This window comes from Solea solea, chromosome 2 (genome assembly GCF_958295425.1).
Source record: "Solea solea chromosome 2, fSolSol10.1, whole genome shotgun sequence".
NCBI lineage: Eukaryota > Metazoa > Chordata > Actinopteri > Pleuronectiformes > Soleidae > Solea > Solea solea.
The window spans coordinates 36,501,946-36,521,612 of record NC_081135.1 but is presented as its reverse complement, the minus strand read 5'-3'; the positions used below and the strand labels follow the sequence as shown (position 1 = coordinate 36,521,612).

At 39.2% G+C, this 19,667-nt stretch overlaps 1 protein-coding gene across 3 annotated transcripts in view; it reads right to left on the bottom strand.

Moving 5' to 3' along the window:
* man1a2 (mannosidase, alpha, class 1A, member 2) overlaps positions 1-19,667 on the bottom strand; it is a 133,607-nt gene that overhangs the window by 69,921 nt on the left and 44,019 nt on the right. For all 3 annotated transcript variants that reach the window (XM_058623369.1, XM_058623370.1, XM_058623372.1), the window contains exon 4: positions 9,977-10,073. In XM_058623369.1, the coding sequence (XP_058479352.1) occupies positions 9,977-10,073 (97 nt within the window). The remainder of the gene's footprint in view (positions 1-9,976; positions 10,074-19,667) is intronic.

Genomic DNA, 19,667 nt, shown 5'->3' with positions numbered 1-19,667 from the left:
ATAGCCGTGTTTCCATTCCATCAAGTGCAACGGTTCCGTTTAGTACAGTACGGTATACAGAGTATAATGATTGGATGACAGAAACACGTCACTCCCTTGCGACCATTGTTTCTTCCAACACCCGCAGTCCATTCTCTACAAAACTTGACGTCTTTCTGAGACAAACAGCCACAAACCGAGCAGAGCTGCTGGACGTCCTCCTTTGTTGTCTGTTGTCTGTGTCGTGTTCAATGTCGTCGTTTGTTGTCATCGTACCAGAACGATGTCACGTTACATGTATCTTGCTGGTGTGGCCATCAGGCCCTAACAAGTAAAGGTACTGTTCTCATTCAAAACCTTAGCCTGACCCACGGCTTTACCAGTCCAAACTGTACCGTACCAAACCGAACTATGGCTGCAACGATTATTTGATTAATTGATTACTAAACTAATCATCATTAAATTAAACTATTTTGATAATCGGTTTGAGTGCATTTTCAATAATTAAAACAAGCTCTCTGATTTTTCAGCTTCTTAAAACTGAATAATTTTAGAATGTGGACAAACCAAGACAATCAAGAACATCATCATTTCCAGTTTTTTTTTTTTAAAGCTAATGCCAATCAACATCTTTTAAAATTAAATGGGCCAAATGATGGAAACGCAGCATATGACATCACCGTTTTTCCAAAGTTAAAAGTGCACAAAACTGCAAGGGTGGCGCTTGGAGTTTTTTTTTTTTCACTCTGGGACCTGTTTTTCAAAATAAGCATTTTAAGGCTTATTTTGCCAAAATAAGCATGATATATGGGGATAAGAGCCTTTTGCGGATTCTCCAAAAACTCAAATATTTAATTGCAGTAGAAAAAGTTTCTAATCAACATTCCCTTCATCTCGTCCTTTACGTTAAATGTTTAGAGACTGCGGGAAACCTGGAGCTGGACAGAATATGTGTACACTCATGAAACGTCGCAGGTGACAGCATGCCGCATTCCTAATGTTTAAGATAATCATAGATGAAGTACTTTATGATCAGTCACTGCAGGCTGCTCAGGACGATTCATCCATACACTGCATGACATCAGCACTTTATTTCAGCAAGAGCTAAACACACCTGAGCTGGAAATAATTGGTGCATTTGAAGGAATTTCTCACCATGTCTTACTTGCCTTACACCTTTGTGTCTCTCCAGTCTTGTCCACAACTGCAATTGACTCTTCCCATCGCACTCCATTTCACATACACCTCTTTTACATCTTGTTTATCGACTGTTCTACAGTACAGGGACGGACTGCTTTACACTGAATAAATACTTCAACAACAGCTCCCTCAACAGTGGATTCACAAAAGGGAAAAAGAAACAACCAAAGCAACAGAACATCGCAGAGACACGATTGGGCAGGAGGACGTTCAGTGTTCCTTCACCTCCTGTTGGGATGCTGCCACGCTGAGCGGCAGAGGAGACGCTGACAGCAGAGATTATGTGCTAAACGAACCAGAATCAAATGATGTGTCTAACACACGGTGAACGCAATACCTCATTTTGTTAATTTAGCAATTCTTCCAGAAGGATAACTGATTTGGCCATGTGTGTATCTCATTGTTTATCATTAATTATCTGTACCAGTCTGTTCCACCAATCATGCTACGCGTCGATACAAGACCAAGAGAATCGTCTTCCTTTACAGCATGACATGTATATGTAATATACTGAATATGTTCAGAGCCACCGAGGGACTTCTCTCGTTTCCGTCTGCTGGGTCTGAGTCATTGGTCTTCACCCGTAGGGGAGTATTACCATGGTACAACTGTGCAGCCTTTTTTCCAGACACAATGCGCTGTTTCGCCCTGGGAACCAATCATGAGAAGACATGACCTAGATGCTGCGGGGAAACAAATGGATAAAGCAACATGGCCGTGAGAACGGCGGACTCCCGATTCCACGCTGCAGCAGCCACATGAAGCCTACAGAGATATAACGAGAGATAATTCATATTCTCCACAGCAGATTACACTCCTCAGTGTCTATTGATCAGAGAAGCTGCAAAATCAAAGCCGTATTTATCAATCTGGTACTGCAGTTTACCTCAGAAACAGATTCTCTTGATCACAAGAACAGCAATTTTGTTTTTGTTTTTTTAAATGAGGGTAATCACGGAGAGGAAGTTCTTACTCTTGCTCCACAAAGAAGAGCTGATGGTAATTACAAAAACTGGCTGGTCCAACATAGTGACTCCCGTATTTTAATGAGATTTAAAGACATTAAAAACAAACACTCATGAGGCGATGATACATCCCTCGGCACCTTTTAAAGCTTGATGCTGTTGATACATCAAGGTTCTGCCTATTCTCCAAATTGAAACAAGTGTAGAGGTAGAATTCTGTTATGTTTTTACTGAAATAAATGGAACAGGAACAAATATTCCTTATCTATGCATTTTCTTCAAAGAAACTTGATAAATGCAACTCTAAAACTAGCTTTTTCCCCATCCAAAAAAGGTTTATTTTTTGGTTTCCTGATGACCTCTTGCAGATATTAAATGTCAATTTTGGAACTACAATTTTATTTTAAATGTATAAGCGAACTACAGACTGAGGACCGCTTTGTTGTTTCGTCATAAAAATGTTGATCAGTGTTTCCCAAATCTGGAATGATGGTGTTTTGTCTTGTTTTTGTGCAATTCAGTTTTAATGATTTCTTTGTTATATGGAGCAAAGAAACCTGAAAATATTCCCATTTAAGAAGCTGAAAAATCAGAAAGCGTGTTAATATTAATTATCAAAATATACAATAGTCGCGTCATTGAATAATCATTGCAGCCCTATTGCCGACCCATTGGCTCCTGAAGGGCTTAGATTGGACATCCATGCTCGATTGCTCATTTGTGGTCCTTCTCCCTTCAAGTGCCTTGACGCCTATTTGAAAACTCAATGCATGCAACATGTCCGTGTTACTTGATACTGACAGTTCTTGACAGCAACATGACACACAAACAATCAAAGTAATGCAATAATGGACAAGGCTAGAGGCTTGGATAATGAGCAAAGCTGCTCTGTAAAGGACCAGACTAGCAGAAGGGCCAGATGTCCAAACTTCCCTCCAGTTTTGCATCATCTCCACCGCCTCCTCCCACCTAACAGGCCTCCAGCAACTCCTCGCCCGAGGCACTGTGTGATATCGCTCACTGTGAGCATGTCAAACTGCCAGTGGGAGAAAGCTTCGTGTCTGAGAAATGTAAGATTCTCTACTTGCAAGTTTAGATTAAAAATCATCTGACGGACGAGAGTTCGCACGGGGAAACCGATGAAGCGCTAACAGACGGGAGGTGGAGTAACACCGGGCAAGCGCCATCTGAGATCTGTGGGGGCTTCTCTCGTGTGATGGCAGACGACATGAAATCACAAGAAGAGACTCTGCTAAGGTTATTTCAAGTCTAAAATACAATCCGGCTGAAGAGGCACCTCAGGGGGAAACCAGCAAGTCTTCTGATCTACACAGAAAATCCATTTCAGAAATCCTGAGCAGCAAATCCTCACATTGTTGGAAGGAGATTGACAGAATGGGTTTTGCTTGATTAGTTTAAGTTCCAATAAAATGAATTAATAGGGTTTGTCAGTCTGTGTTGCTCAAACAGAGACTCATTCGACTTTAATATTCCGTCCGAGGCGGCTGAACCTCGGGTTGCCACCGAGCGACATGAAAACTGCCATGGACTAACGCTGAAAGTCCTGATCAATCACTGTAAAGTGATCCACATCCCCCCGAGAGTGTTTTTCAGTAAACACAAGAGGCGTGCGCTCGATGATCATTGCCTGCGATGTCCGTCTAGAACAAACAAAGCCACTTCAGCCGTTCCTGGACGCCGGCCTCAGCCACAACCTCAGCAAAGGGTCAAGTGTTTCCAGCCTAAATCAATAAGAAGCTCATGCTTCTCATACTGACAACCATATCAGTATCCTGTAAGTGTGTGTGTGAGGAGAGAAAGCGGCTGTGATCTAAAAGCAATTGAGGTCGATCAATAACGGTTTCTTTTATGGTCAATGCTGATCTTTAGAAATCAATGCAAAGCCTCATCTCTTTCCTTAACCGTACACAACCACAATTAAACAACTCTTAGTCCTAAACTCAACCAGTTCCTTTAGAAATGAGGTTCTGCCTCATTAGGGCCAGTTTTGAGGCTCCATGAGGACTACTGGCCCTGTGGTTATGCCAAAAAGGTCCAAAACTAACATGTATTTTTTTATAATTGATTAATCGAGTACTTGTTTTGTCCATAAAATGTGAGGAAATGTTGAAAAAACGTTCATCGGTGTATTTCCACAAACCAAAATTATTCAGTTATAATGAGTTATTTGTTATATATGGAGCAAAGAAACCAGAAAATATTTACAATTAAGAAGATGAAGAACCAGAGAGCTTTTAGGGGTGGGGATCACAGGGTGACCTCATGATACAATGCGCGATACATGGTCCACGATACCAATAATATCGTGATACGACTCCCTGATAATCAATATATTGCAAGACAATTACAACAATACATCGCGATATCTGACTAACTGAAGACAACAAAACGTTAACGTGAAAAGAGAAATATGGATATACTGATTATCGCATTGCACGAGTAAGGATGGCGCTATGTCACCAAATCAATATTTTTAACCCACCCCTAAGAGCTCAAACCAATAAATGGATTATCCAAATGGCTGCTGATTCATTTAGTAATCGCTAAATAATCGAATAATCGCGGCAACCCCAGACAAATACAATTACACATTACACAATTTTATTTCTGAAAATATGCACTCAAAGATGACAGAGTGTTAAGAACAACAGGTAAGAAGCTAGCGAGTCACCGTGGGGAATAAAACTGTTGAAACCAAAAAGGAATATCACCATATTGTTTTTATAATAGCAATATTACTGAAATATGTGCAAAAAAGAATGAAAACCTTTCCTTTTTCTCATGTAAATACCGGTTTATATACACGAGACCTGATTTCATTTGTCCACATCGCTCGGTCCTATCACCACACCATGAGAAGGACAATGTTAATCAATCCTCAGACAGACAAAAAAACAACAACCATAAAATTGAAACACACAAACACTCCACTGCATCTATCCACTGTTTAGCAGTGGCTCATGAAATAACACAAGCGCCTCTTGCCAATTTGCCAGACGGAACATTCCAATTTGACACAAAACCCTCATAAGCATGCATCCTCACACACACACACACACACACAGAGCCCCAGGGAAACGCACACATCAAAACTGGCAACTGATGAACACTCAGCTACACAAACATAACGCATCTTCCCCATGCATAAATTTGCATTGAAAGGCAAAAGGATTTTCCGGGATGAATATAAGTAAACAATGATTCAAAATAATGAATTAAAAAAAAAGGCACAATATATCTTTTCATATAGAATATAGATTTCCATTAGCATGACGCTCCTTTAAGGTGAGCTCTCTCTGATGGATCAGTGCTGAGTTTATTTTTATCGTGTTATAAATCTGTCTGCGAGGCCTGTTGTTGACGTCGGGTTATTTTTAACACCTTTCTTGTCCAGTGTGACAGCTACACAAGAGCAAGACGTGCCGTCATCTGTGAGCGAGATGAAAGAATGTCGGCGATAAAGGATGCATGTGTCTGCATCACATCACCTCTTATTTTGAACTTAGGCAGCCGTGTTATCAGATCAAAGCAGCTACACTGTCTGTCATGGTGCCCGTTTTTTTCAGACCATCTTCTTTTGGCGAAACCTTGCGCGATACGCAGTAAAATAGACGGTGGAAATGATCGTTCTGGAAAACTGGAACAACCAGACGTACACACAGCAAAAACTAAAACATGTCAGTGTGGATGAAGCTACATTTTAAAAGCGTAGTTTGTAACTTTTAAGTAAACGTATTCATCGATGATTAATTAATCACTATGTTAAATAAATGTAAATGTATAATCAACTGAAACTAGGAGTTTTCATACTTATTTTTTAAGGGCTTAAGCCTGCACCCAAAACTCACCCCCAAAAGTGGGAGGGGCATATGTAATGTATATAAAATGGTGACTTTTTGACACGTTTCTTCTGTGTTTTTTAATAATTAAAACAAGTTCAAGACTTCCTGACTGAATTTGAACCAAGTTTATAAACTAGTGTTGCAAATTTGTGGGGTATTTTTAAAAGTGGAAACTTTCAGTGTGAATTAATAGGAATAAACTGTGGAAATTTCAAAATTGAAGGTTGGGAACATGGATATAGTTAGTAAATGATATATTGCAGCATTATATTTGGCTAAAACCATCAGATTTGATGCAAATTCAACTTAATATCAATGGTATGTCACAGTATGCATTTCGTTGCTTCGTTGTTTTGATTTTGTTTTATAAGAATTAAGCATGGATAAAGTTCTACGCGCAAATTCATCTGTGTCATGGTTCATCAGGAGTTTAAAATCATATTTTTAAGCTACTAACGCGATTGTCCGATTATTGAAAATGTGTACTCTTCTTAGCAGCTGATCTGCCCGTGTCTGCACTCCACAGCACTAACTCTCCTGGCTGCTGTCAGGACAAGTAATGCTACATGAAAAATACAGATAGACAACACATAACTTATCAGTACTACAAGTACTGAAGAAAAAAACCTTCTTTCTGATTGTACGAGTGACTGGAGAGAGATGGGGGAGAAAAACTAGGTCAAATCCGAGCCATAGTGTTGTACTAAAAGGTCCACAGGGCGCAATAGATACAAAATAAAGTAGGCAGTCTTTGATTCAAGGAAAGTACTTGACCACCAGATCACCAGACGCCATACAACGACTCCTTTCATTTAAAGTCTACACTGACAGTTCTATTTGCTGGAAAACACCATAAAAATGCAAGATTTATTATTAGGATCTTTAGTTTAGAGGTTCTTTCTTCGTCTGATGAAATAAAACCGGTTGCTGCCGAATCAGAGGAGCAAAGAAAGAGGAAGATTAGTTCACCTCTGATAAATTCAATCTGACACGTTTGAATTTACGATCACTGGAAATACTTAAAACACGCGGGAGGGGGATTCGTGTTCTAATAAAAAATTGGCGGATAGTTGAGTTTTTTATTTCCACAGTCTCATCTTGTTATATCCTGGGCTTCGGTGATGTTAGACAGCATTACATTTCTTGTTGGGAAATGCAGATATTTATTCTGATAAACCTCCAGTGTGTTTGTCTGAAGCCCCGGTTTAAAATGGGAAACATGGACATGTATCTACTGGGCTTTATATTAGTCGATCTTTAACATCTTTTGCCAGTTTTTGACCAATTAAAATCCATATAATTCTAGTCTATGCAACTGTGATTGACCGATAGACTTGTATTATTGTATGGACACAGACCTGTGGTGGACACTAACTTAAAACTAACTTTTGAGGTATTTCCTATCAATTTTCCAGATTTTGGCAGCCCACCATATGATACAGTAATTTGTCCTGCCACATTTTTATAATGGACTACACAAAAAAAAAAGTGATAACATTTGCTCCCCTGCTGCATTTCGGATCCATGTGCAGGGCTACTTCACCTTGTGCTCCCTTGAGCTACGATGCTATCACGGGGGGATTGTGCATTTGTAATAAATATAGATTTAGCCAGTGATGCAGACAGCAAGACCATATAGTTTCAGGTGGTGCATACAGTACAGTTCTCTCTCTCTCTCTCGCTCTCTCCGTCACGCAAGAACTTCTCTTACTCGCCGTCTACATCACTGTATCTGCCACGTATGGTCTGTTGCACCTGAGAAGAAACTGTATGTGCCCTCACTATCACCAGAAACACAGTTCAGAGTGGACTATTCCATGTGTGTTTAGTACAAATACTTTGTTATTGTGCTTAAGTACCAAATTCACATATCCTTCACTTTATTTATATTTCTAGCAACTTTTACTCCACTAAAACTATCTTTGTTACTCCTTACTACCAAATAAAATCAGAAGAAGAAGAGTTGGTATTTTGGTCTGGGGGGTTAAGTGTCTTTGTTTAAGGACACATAGAGTAGCAGGGCCAAGAATTGAGCCCACAACCTTCCAGTTGAAGTTGTCCCATCACTGAGCCACCATGGCACAATCCTAACTCCTACCTTTGATACTTAAGTACAGTAAATCTCATATACTTTATAGAAAAGTGGCTCCAACTTCTACCAAAATCCTTTTCTGGTAAAATACTTGTACTTTTACTCAAGTATGCCTTTCAGTTACTTTATACAAGACTGTCTATCAGTGAACGAATATAAGATTTGAACACAATGTCACACCCCACACCAATAATCAAAGAGTGATTTATTTTAAAAGTCATTAAAGTGGAAAAAAGACAAAAAAATCTCATGCTGTGGTGAGGGCAGGCCGAGCTGTGTGTGATCAGTGTTTTATCATGAGAGGCAGCTGCAGAGGTGGATTCAAAAAAAAAAAAAAAAAAAAAGAAGAAGCAAGAACCTCCAAAATACAGATCACACATGATGAGAAGCTGCACTGCACTGACCGCACTGTGGGAAAGATGGTCACTGCCAGTGGCAACATTTTCTCTCTCTCTCTGCAAAGAGGAATTTCCCTCGTGACTGGATCCCGACAAAGACCTCAAAGAGTGTTTTTAACTCCCACTGCCTGGTGCCAAATCTGACTACAACCATTTCACGGTTTGACGGGTTATTTCAGGCACATTTACTGTTGAAGGATGAGCGGACACGATTGTATCGGTATTGGTCCGATCGTGGTCAGACTCACTGGATCTAATATCAGCAAAAGAGAATCGGATAAAAATCTGGAAACCCTAAAAAACATGTAAATGAATCATGAACTTAACTCATTTTGTCTTTGGAAGCAGAATAACTGATACACTATTAAAAAATATTATTATTATTATTTTTTTTTTTTTTAATAGTGGTCATTGCTCGGGATGGGAATCGGTATCGGTCCGATACTGATCAAAACACTGGATTGGATATCGAACAGATAAAAATGTAAAATCCTATATATCTCAATATATAGATAGAACAATATTTGTTACACTGTTGGGAGAATTGTCTTTGAAATGACTTAGCACAAATGTGTTGTTTACGGCTTCATACGTTCATAATAAATGGTCTAAAATGACTGTATCAGTATCGGTAGATAAAGTAGTATCGTCCCATCCCACATTATCCCTAGGCAGTGTCTTTTATTAAATTTAGGTACTTTAAGTAAAGTAAAAGATGTAGGAATGACTGTATTGTACTGTTATCGGAATCAAAAGATACTCAAGATTGTGATATTGGTATCATATCGGACACAAAGAAGTGTCATAAAGCCATCCGTAATTATTGAGAACCCAAGAATGTGACTGCTTTAGAATAAAGACATTAGTGCCTCTTCATCAGACTATTATTAAAAACAATAGTTTGACAAAACAAGAGCTCCATGGATTTAAACGCTGGATAAAGAGAGCTGGAAAATTACAACTTCATTTTCTGAATTTCCTTTCACTGGTGTTCGTTCTGCGACTGGGATATCATTCATCCCGAAGAGATAATAATAGATCGTAATGGGAGGCATAATCAAATATGGTAAATGTTCAGTATTTTTGTAGCACTCAAAGCTACTTTGCCTTGAACACATGGCATTCACACACCGCCATCACAGTACACTCAGCAGCAACTTGGCCAGGAACACATCAGCATGTAGACTAGAGGAGCCGGGGATCAAACCCACAACCTTCCACTTAGGGCTGTCATGAGGAAAAGCAGTCCAAAAACATGCAGAAGATAAAGATAAAGATTAGAGTCAAAGGTTGTATGTTGGTGCTGCAATGGACTGTGCAGTGTCTACGCTGCCTTACGCCCTGTGTCAGCTGGGATTGGATCCAGTGACCCACGACCCTTATTTAGGAGGACAAAGCAGTAGACAATTGGATGGATAGTTCAACAGTGTCGGGCACCGACAGTGGGGAAGTGGGATGGAGTGTTATTCTCGGACTTACCAAAGATATTTGTGGAATGGCCCTTCTTGGCGATGGGCTTCAGCTCATTGTGACCCCAGCCGTACTGTCTGTAGCTGTCCCACGCATGTTTCATCATCTGGAGAGACAGAACAATGCACAAAATTCAAAAATAAGTACGTTAAAATGTCACGTTTTAGCCTCAAATCCTGCACTTCACAGGACTGAAACGTTAAATGACAGCTCATGACTGGAAAATTATGTTAGAAATTAGCATAGGGAATTTGTTCTATATTGACATAATATTTGTGGTGTGATGACAAGAGCCGTTAGTCAGGCTGCAATTGAAACTAGTTGATGGATTCACAAATAATTTCGATGCAGAACAAAACAAGCACTCAGAGATTTTTGCTGACTAATCTACAGAACACATTCAGGAGGGATAATGAAGCCTTTTTGATGAGGCAGGAAACCTCAAGTCATTTTCTTTTCATTAAAGAAAACTTGTTATTTTGGTTTAGCTTTTCTTTTCCTTTTTTTTTTTAAATTGATCTTCACTCAAGGGCAGAGTTGTTGTGGAGTTAGTTAAATCAACAAGCAACATCTCCCAACACACCTGTTGTAGAATGACAGGTTATCTTATTAAGACACTACATTGACTTGCATTGCTTTGGACAGGCTAAACTTAACCTAACAATTCAAATGTTAGCTTTAAACATAACCAGCTCGTCAGAAATTAGTAGAATGGATGCATTTTTCAAACAAAATGCACTACATGCTTATTTGTTGAATATTGAAAGATTCTAAAACACTATTGCATGAGAGATAATGTGAATACTGTAGGGTTCACAGCTATTAAGATGCATTCAAAGACCCTGGCAAAAATTCCTGACTTCCATATGCACTATAGCAGCGAAAAGCAGCTTCAAGATGCATTCAAGAAAACTTGTAAATTCATTACTTGTGCAAACACACATGCAGGCCACTGACCAAATGCTCGCTGCTGCTGCCACTGCATGGTAACAGTATAATAAACATTTACGAATAGTCACATTAACTGATACGAATAATCAAATAATCTCTCAGATTTAGTTTGGTCTCCTTGAGGAATATCGGCCCTGACAAGGCCCTGACATTTGAAGGTATTAAAAGGGCAACAAATAGAAGTACACAGATGCCCAAACCTTAACCATAACCAGTTAATGCCTAACCTTAATCTAAACCTGACCACAATTCAAATTCCTCAAAAAAGAGGTTCCGCTTCACGAAGAATACTAGGTCTTGGTCTCCATGAGGACTACTGGTCCTGACAAGGTCAGTGTTTATGTCCTAAAGAGGTAACACAAACTATGCTGTGTTTACACCATGGTACATTTTGTTTTGGTATGGTTTGGAATGGTAAAGCCCCGAGTCAAACTTGCATTTTGACTGAAAAGAGTATCTTTACTTGGTAGGTGAGGTCTGGGCTGTGCCAAATGGCTACGTAGCGTGACGTGCCAAAGAATGGAACAGTTGGGGCTGTATTTTTTTAGTACCTAATGGCAATGCCGAACTGCTCCACTCCTCAAGTGCACAGACACACACATGATATTGATGGCCATGATAAAAACCCCACTCAGGATATTGTCTTCATATTTTCCTTCAGTGCATCAGCCCCACTCTCCCACTCTGCCCTTGTATCTGTAGACATTTGTCAGGCAGGTAAAAAGAAATAAGCCTCTTTTCTTCATTTGACCTTTGAAAGAAGGCTACAAGATATGAGGGGCTGGGGTTCGGGGTAAAGGCGATTAAAAGAGCAAAAAAAAAATAGCGAGATGAGCCCTGACATGGGGGCTGATGTTGTGAGGAGTTGCTCCGAGGCAAACGGAGAGGATGACATAGCCGAGGAAGGAAAAAGTGGCAGCTTTTATTGAGGCAGTGCTGCTCTCTTTCAATGCCAGGCCCTTCTTTTCCCTCCTCCACAGACATTACTCAAGTTGCACTGACAAAATCAGAAAAGTGCTTTTACTGCCTATATGATTGTGTCACTCATTCTATGGACATGTGTTGATTTATTCCTCGGTATATATTACGGTGTCTGGCGACCATTACTCTGTCTGGCTACCTGGCAGCTCTCCTATCTGTCCCTCTGCCAGCTGTTCTATATGCCTTTCAAGCTCATCATATTTTTTTTTCCAGTGATGACCTTGATGGTGACAATGATGTTGGTCCCTAAGTTGGCACTGATGAAGTGCATCCAACTCTCGCACTCTTGCTGCTACGCTGTCCATTTACTTGCCACTTTTTCAAATGTCTCACAGAAACTAAAAGGGATCTGGGTTGAGATTATTTCTCATACCAAAACGATGATTACGGTAAATTCAAAAAATGAAAAACAGCTGTGCAATTATTTGAGGCATTTCTTATGCTTTCCCGAAACCAGTGCTTGCAAAACCAACTGGAACTACTCACAACTGTTCAGCAGCAGAGAAATCTGTTGTTTTCCAAAGACAACATTTTAAAAATCGTTTCTTTATTCTGCAGTAGATCGACAATTCAGCTTTACACAAAAATATATTCTCATTGCATTCCAATTATATTCAAATGGTGCTCAGGTGAACCAGCTACAAAGAAAGGCTATGTGTGTTTGCACTTCTGTTCCAGAGTAACTTTTGTTTTAAAAGTTACTCATGGTTACTCATGGTACAGTTCCGTTTGGATCCGTACCATGAGACAACAATGGACAACAATGGAGGACATCCAGCAGTTCTTCTTATCATGGCCGTTTGTCTTAACAAGATGTCAAGCTTTGCATGAGAATAGACTGCGGGTGTGGAGGTGGTCTAGCTCCACCCTGACTGTACCATTTTACTCTGGTACCCCCAAGGGAAGGGTGCCAAAGAATGGAATGTTTGGGACCGGTTAATTTGATACTATTCCTGATGGTAATGCAAAAAACTACATACCGTACGACACCAAACTAAACCATTCCACTCGGTGGAAACACAGCTATAGAGGTCCCAGGAACAGGAACCAAAACCTTTGGGTCCTCAATGTGCGTTACCACTTGAAAGAGTTTCTAAACTGAAGTTCTGAGAAGATAGTATAGCTGCCAGAAACCTTATGGAGGTTGAGGAACTTTCTGGCTTGGCTGTGCTGACCATTGCTGATTGATCAAGGATGTTTGTGTTTCCTGCAGCATTGTTACACCAAGCAATTTCAAAAACTTGTGCTTGGGGTTCAGGCCAATAATCATTGTTGTGGAGCAGCCCAAGCTTTATGCTTTAACACATTGTCATGCACACAAAAGGCAACCCGCGGCACTTTCCATACATTAGCAGACTCACTGGCACAATCATCCTGGGAATTAAGCGTTGTTATGGAAAAGTATTGTACAACTCCTTGGAGGAGGATATACCCCACAAGAAGCTCTCTGAACACTGGTTCTATGGAAATCAATGTTCCTGGAACAGTTAATGGTAACACACTCGAAACAAGCCCTCAACAACAATGGTGCTGTGCTACAGAGTGAGAGTCAAGTTTACTTTATCCATAAGAAAAGAATTGACATCATCCTAATTGCACAATAAAGGAAAAATATTGCTTAGTGAAGAAATACTGTTTGGTCCGATATTTTCTGAAACATCTCAGTCAGATGGTCCCAATTTACACTGTCCACGGACTTGTCTGTCTGTCCAGCCCTTTTTTTTTTAATTACTTCATCAATCCTGGCTTTCCCCAAATGCACCAGAATTCCCCCTCCAGAACATTAATCAATAGTCCCATTTATTTCACTGACATAAGACCATCTTACTAAGACCAGGATTCACATTTAACTGTACAAACATGGGCTGAATTTCTCTAACATGATAATTCCATGACCAGACCAAACACTTGTAAGTCTTCAGTCTTCTCTCCTTTAATTACTGCAGTGTCAAGTGATAAAAATACCTGTGTTGCTAACCACCTTACCAAATGTAAGTGATTCAAAAAATTGCTACGTGTTTAAAAATCAGGTTTTAAATTATGTTAAATCCAGTTTAATTTTCTGCTCTGACACGTTGGGGACAGAGTCCTTCTGTGTTTTTACATCAAGATTAGTCCCATCTTCAGGACAAAGACATCTTAGCCATCGAGCAAACCAAAGGCAGTAGTGGGCTGAGGGGTTTTGTATCGCCACAGCGTTTGCTAACTATGGCTCCTGTGCATTGAAGGAGCCATATTTTAGGACACGCCTAAAAAACCCTGAACAGAACACTGAAGAGATTGACTTTCGAGTACACAGCACTGACAAAAAGCTGCTATCTCCTGATAATAATGGGCAAATCATCATTTTTAATCAATCCAAATCAGGGAAAATAGAAATTAGGAAGCAGCTCAGTGTGAGTTCTCCACTGATTCACCAACTTTCATTTCTCTTCAACCAAAGCAATGCCTCGCTCTCTCCTTCTCACTCATGTGCCAGCAGGCAGTCAGGCAGGCTAATAAAGACAAGGGCCAAGAGTTTCATTGTGTTCTTCGCCTTGAAGATTTCCATGACGTACTCCACGTGCGCACACACACCGCGGCTTGTAAATCACATTAACACACGCCATGACACCGTCACTTAAGCATTGGCTGGCTCCCTCTGATCGCTGTTGATTGGACACTTCATCAAATTTTGATTGGCCCATATGCCAAGGACAAGCTCAACAGTGCGGGGTGTTTGACAATGTTGACAAACTGCTTATTTAAAAAGGACCTTGAGATACTAATTGGACATCAAGCGACTAAATTACCTGATTGACGCCGACAGCCACCTCTCATTACGGCACATTGAGACACAAAACAAAGGGAGAGGTAACTGTGGTTTGGTTTGGTATAATTAAGTCATTCATATCACAATTAGCACTGGAGCTGAACACGTATTAGGCCATGGACAACACATTACATAAAGGCCCGGGAACCTGGGTAATTGCGATTATTTTTGACAGGAACTGCGATTGCGATATGATTTGCGTTATCTGCAGTAAAGGCAATTTTGACACACATATTGTGCCTCGTGCGATTTGAAAATTGCAGTAGGCCATATTTGGATTTCAATAAAAAAATCGATTAATTGTTCAGCCTTAACCCATATTTTATTATTTTATTTTAGTTAATGAACAAACTGCTTCCATCCTGTTCTGCTGGCTTGTTACTTGGGGTCCAGGAGTCAATACCTACCATCATAGTTCAGACCAGGTATGCGTGGGAACTCGGATCTATACAACTATAAATCTATAAAAAACAAAAGACAGAATGAGTTTTTTTCAGACCTCTGCAACAAAACATGTGAAGCCAAAAAAACGCAAAATAAATTCTCCAATAACATTAAATTCTTAAAGACTAGAAGCGCTGGGTTTCTTTGAGTTGGCTTATGTTACCATGATTTTCCAATTAAACCCCAAATATAAGTATGTTAGGTTGTCCGTACACAGAGACAAAGACATAGCTAGAACAACAGAGTCAAAATTGTTAGCATCTAGCAGTAATGCTATTATTTGGAGTCATATTACTAGGAGTTGGTTGTGAGTTTGTGTGTACACACAAGATTTTAGAGTTTAGGAGAATGCGCAAAGTTTTGGGCTTTCTACCCACATAGAACTGGTGTTTTGGGAGCCCAAAAATGCTATTTTTAGTGTTTTTGTGTAAACGCAACTTTGGTACAAAAAAAAAAACAAACATGTCATAGCCCCACCTCTCTAAACTAACCCCGCTAGCTTCATGTGCATGCATGTGAAAGCAAGTCTTCTTTTCCGTTTTTGGTGTATTTCTATAGCAGTGTTACAGCACCACATAAAGGCCTGGCATATACTCTATACTACAGCATTTATAGAGTCATTATGGGGGGGTTTCATGTGTATGAAAACATTTCTTGAAATAATGCTGTTACGGCAAACTTTTTATGACATTTAGCACTTTCCAAGAGGCTAAGGAGGAGGTATTTTTTAAATAATACAACATTATCTTTTGTTTAATAAAGATGACAGCACGAGGAGCTGCTGATAAACAAGCACCTGCAGGAGTAATCGACCTCATCTGAATATAACTAACACTTCCACCGTTGTTCTTGGCCTTTTGTTCTATGTATCCTCTGTGGAAAAACACACGCAGTAGTGACATCGCGTGGGTGTGAATTGTAATTAGCATCAATTTAATACTGACATGCGGCATATAAATGGGAAATATTGCTGCTGGTTTACAATTCACGCCAAGAAGAAATCGTGACAAATCACGCACGTGACAAATCCTGCCAAGATTGGAAAAAACTTAATATCTAAAGTGTTCCAAGAATGTGGTTAATTACAGTAGAGCTGCATGTTTGCTGGATTTCAAAGTGTTCGCTGAAGTGTCAAAAGTGAAAGAAAAAAGCTACAAAACACCAATATATGATGTGGTGTTGTTATGCAGGACTATGAGTCACTGCTTAGATCGCCTACCTTTTATTTAAAGCTGTAAAAATAAAAAAGTGTTATACCAAACCTTTTAAGAACAAAAAAGAAAATAAAGGGATTCTTTTCATAAATAATGAATCAGTCAATTATTTTACTGATAAATCTAGTACTTGTTTGGTCCGTAAAGTATCAGAAAATGTTGATGTCTGTGTTTACAAAACCTGGAAATTATGATGTTACTCGAATGTCTTGATTTTTTCTACAAACCTAAATTATTCAATTTTAATGATTTCTTTGTTAAATGGAGCACATAAACCAGAAATATTGAAAATTTAAGAAGCTGAAACATCAGAAAGATTATTTAAATTATTGGAAAAGTCGACTAATCGATGATCAACATAACTGAAGATTGGTTTGGTAATCGTTTAATAACCAATTCCTCGAATATTGGGTGGGAAAAATTAAGACACGTTTCCACGAGGCTGAGGAAAAGGTTTTATTAAAATAATACCTTATTTCTAGTTTTATGAAAACAAATATCTCTAACTACAATTTCAATCACCTCATATTTTCCCTGATTTGAAATTTGGATATAAAATATGATTTTTTTTTTGCTACTCTATGATTGTAAACTAAATATCTTTGGTTTGTGGATGTTGTGAATGTCATTTTCAAGGTTGGGAAAATGCCTTTTCCCAATTTTCTGACATTTTGCGGATCAAACGACTGATTTGACTGCTGAAAATCAACAAATGAATCACACGTGAAATTTTAAACAATAACAAATCCCTTTCCTCCTCTCAGAATCTGCACAGAAACCATGTTCATGTTCCTGTCCCGCCTCTGTAAAGCTCACATTGTGCTGCAGTGGCTTCTCAGTCAGTCGCTCTCTTACTCCCGGAGAATCCTGGAGGTGGTTAGTCCTCTTGTCAGTTTGCACCCGCTGTAAATAACTACACCTGAGACTGTGGGCTGTGATGGCAACCGGGAGCTTGTTGTTGTGGATACATGCAGTCCACTCAACCGTGACAACTCTCCAAACTAACAGCGACAAACAGACAAACAGTCTGTTCCCTTCCAGGTTCCCTCATCTCGTCTCTGGCAGCGCTTCTGTAACCCTGGAGTCGCTGTATTCCACTCTCCAAATACAGTGTTTACATTATTTTTACACTTTCCTCTGCGGTTCACATTCACGTTTATGACTTTGTTTGAATTAAACATTACAGTCCATACCCTTTTTTTTTCTTTCAAATTGCAAATTACAATGGCACAGGCTCTTGCACACTGTCAATAAACGGACAGCCTAGTGTGCAGCCTCTTTAATTAAGTTTACAGTGGTGTTTTAGCCAGTACGCACACAGAGATAAAGAGGGCTCTTTTTTTTCTATTTTATGCAAAGACTCCCGTGTGTGTAGTGTGAGTTCACTGTTTTTGTACTGCAACCGTTTAACATGTTGGTTTAAAATGTCTGACAAACGCTGGTTCATTAGTAGCTGTCCTGCTTTATTAAACATTTCCAAACCCTGAGGCACAAACTACTTAAAATTCAGAGATAAAGCAAACTTTTTTTTCCCACAGCAAATGATCGATGAAGCCTCCAGGACGATGGCCACCAGCGTTGGCTTTAAAGGACAAATCAACAATGACACAGATTGGAATAAAATTAGAATAAAATCCAAAAAACCTGGCCTTCATTTTGACAAAACAGCACAACCATCTGTGTATAATCATGTTCCCGTCATACTTTTAACCATAAGTCCGTGAAACAGCAGTTATTTATTGCCCGTAGTTTCACTTATTATCAATTTAAGTATTTACACATCTATGGGTTTCATTACAGGCTAAGAGATGATCAGATATCTCAGCAAGGCTGTATTTGTCGAGCAACTTTGAATTATTATGGTCGTGCAATACGACAACAAAGGTGAATGAAAGCAATAGGAAAAACCCGCAGGAGTAATCAACTGCATCTGCATAAAACAAACACTTCAACCATTGTTCTCGACCTTTTGTTCTATATGTATCATCTGTGGAAAAAACACGGCGCTGTGTCATCGAGTGGGTGTGAATTGTAAATTAGCGTCAATTTAATACTCATATACTGCATATAAATGGAAGATATTGCAGTCATTACACGGCGCACGTGACAAATCTTGCCAAGATTGGAAAAACTTAGCGTCTGAAGTGTTCCAAGCATGTGGTAAATTACAGTACAGCCTTCAAGAGCTTGTTGAAGTGTCAGAAAGAAAGAAAAAAGCTACAGAAACATTCGGTTATGTGATAGGTTATTATGCAGGACTATTAGTCACCGCATGGATTCTCCACCTTTGCATTTAAAGCAGTCAAATGTACCGTAGCGCATCGACTTAAATGTGTTTCCTTAACTTCTTGAAGACGGCAAACTACAAATATGTAGTATGTATACATGACAACAAGAGTAACATTTATGAAAAAATATATAGTTTGACTATTTTTTACTGCCATTTCTGATACAACTTATGTGACTTTGACAGGGTGAACCAGACATTTTCAAGATATAAATGTTGATGATGTTCTTAAATGTCTTGTTTTGTCCACAAACCAAAATGACTAACTTTTAATGATTTCTTAGTGATATGGAGCAAAGAAACCAGACAACATTCACATTTAAGAAGCTGAAACAATCACAGAAACTGGTTTCAATCCTTTAGAAAACACTCAACCCAAATAATCGACTATCAATCGACAATTCATTTAGTAATCAAGTAATAATCGATTCAGCCCTATATCGTATATCGTCGTCCTCGCTTGTGCAACGCCATAATCGTTCCACCAGGGCAAATATCGATATTTTAACTAATAAATAAAGGCGATCTAAGCACTTTGTTCTCCATTTGTGTGAATAAATAAGAGAAATCCAGAACGTTTAACTTTTCACGGAAGCATTAGCTTTCTTCAGTCAGACAGATATTGTGACGTATCGCTACACGACTCTCTTGCAATATATTGATCATTGTAGAATCGTTGCATCGTGATATTATTGGTATCGTGGACCATGTGTATCGTGTATCGTATTGTGTGCTGCAAAGCCGGTGAAGTTTATTTGAATATTCAACAAATAATCCCATTGAGTAGTGTTTTTGCTTGAAATGCCCATCCCTAATATACTGGTTATTCCCCGTGTATAAACTGATTTAGCTTATAATGATGAGGAAATGCTGTTTTCTATACATTTCTACATAGCCTAGTGTCCACACTGCAGCTGTAAATATATTAATCATTCCTCATTATATGCTCAAGCTTGCTTTGAAAAAAATTGGCAGCGGAGGGGCGGCCCTGAGTTATTAAGGTCAGAGTCG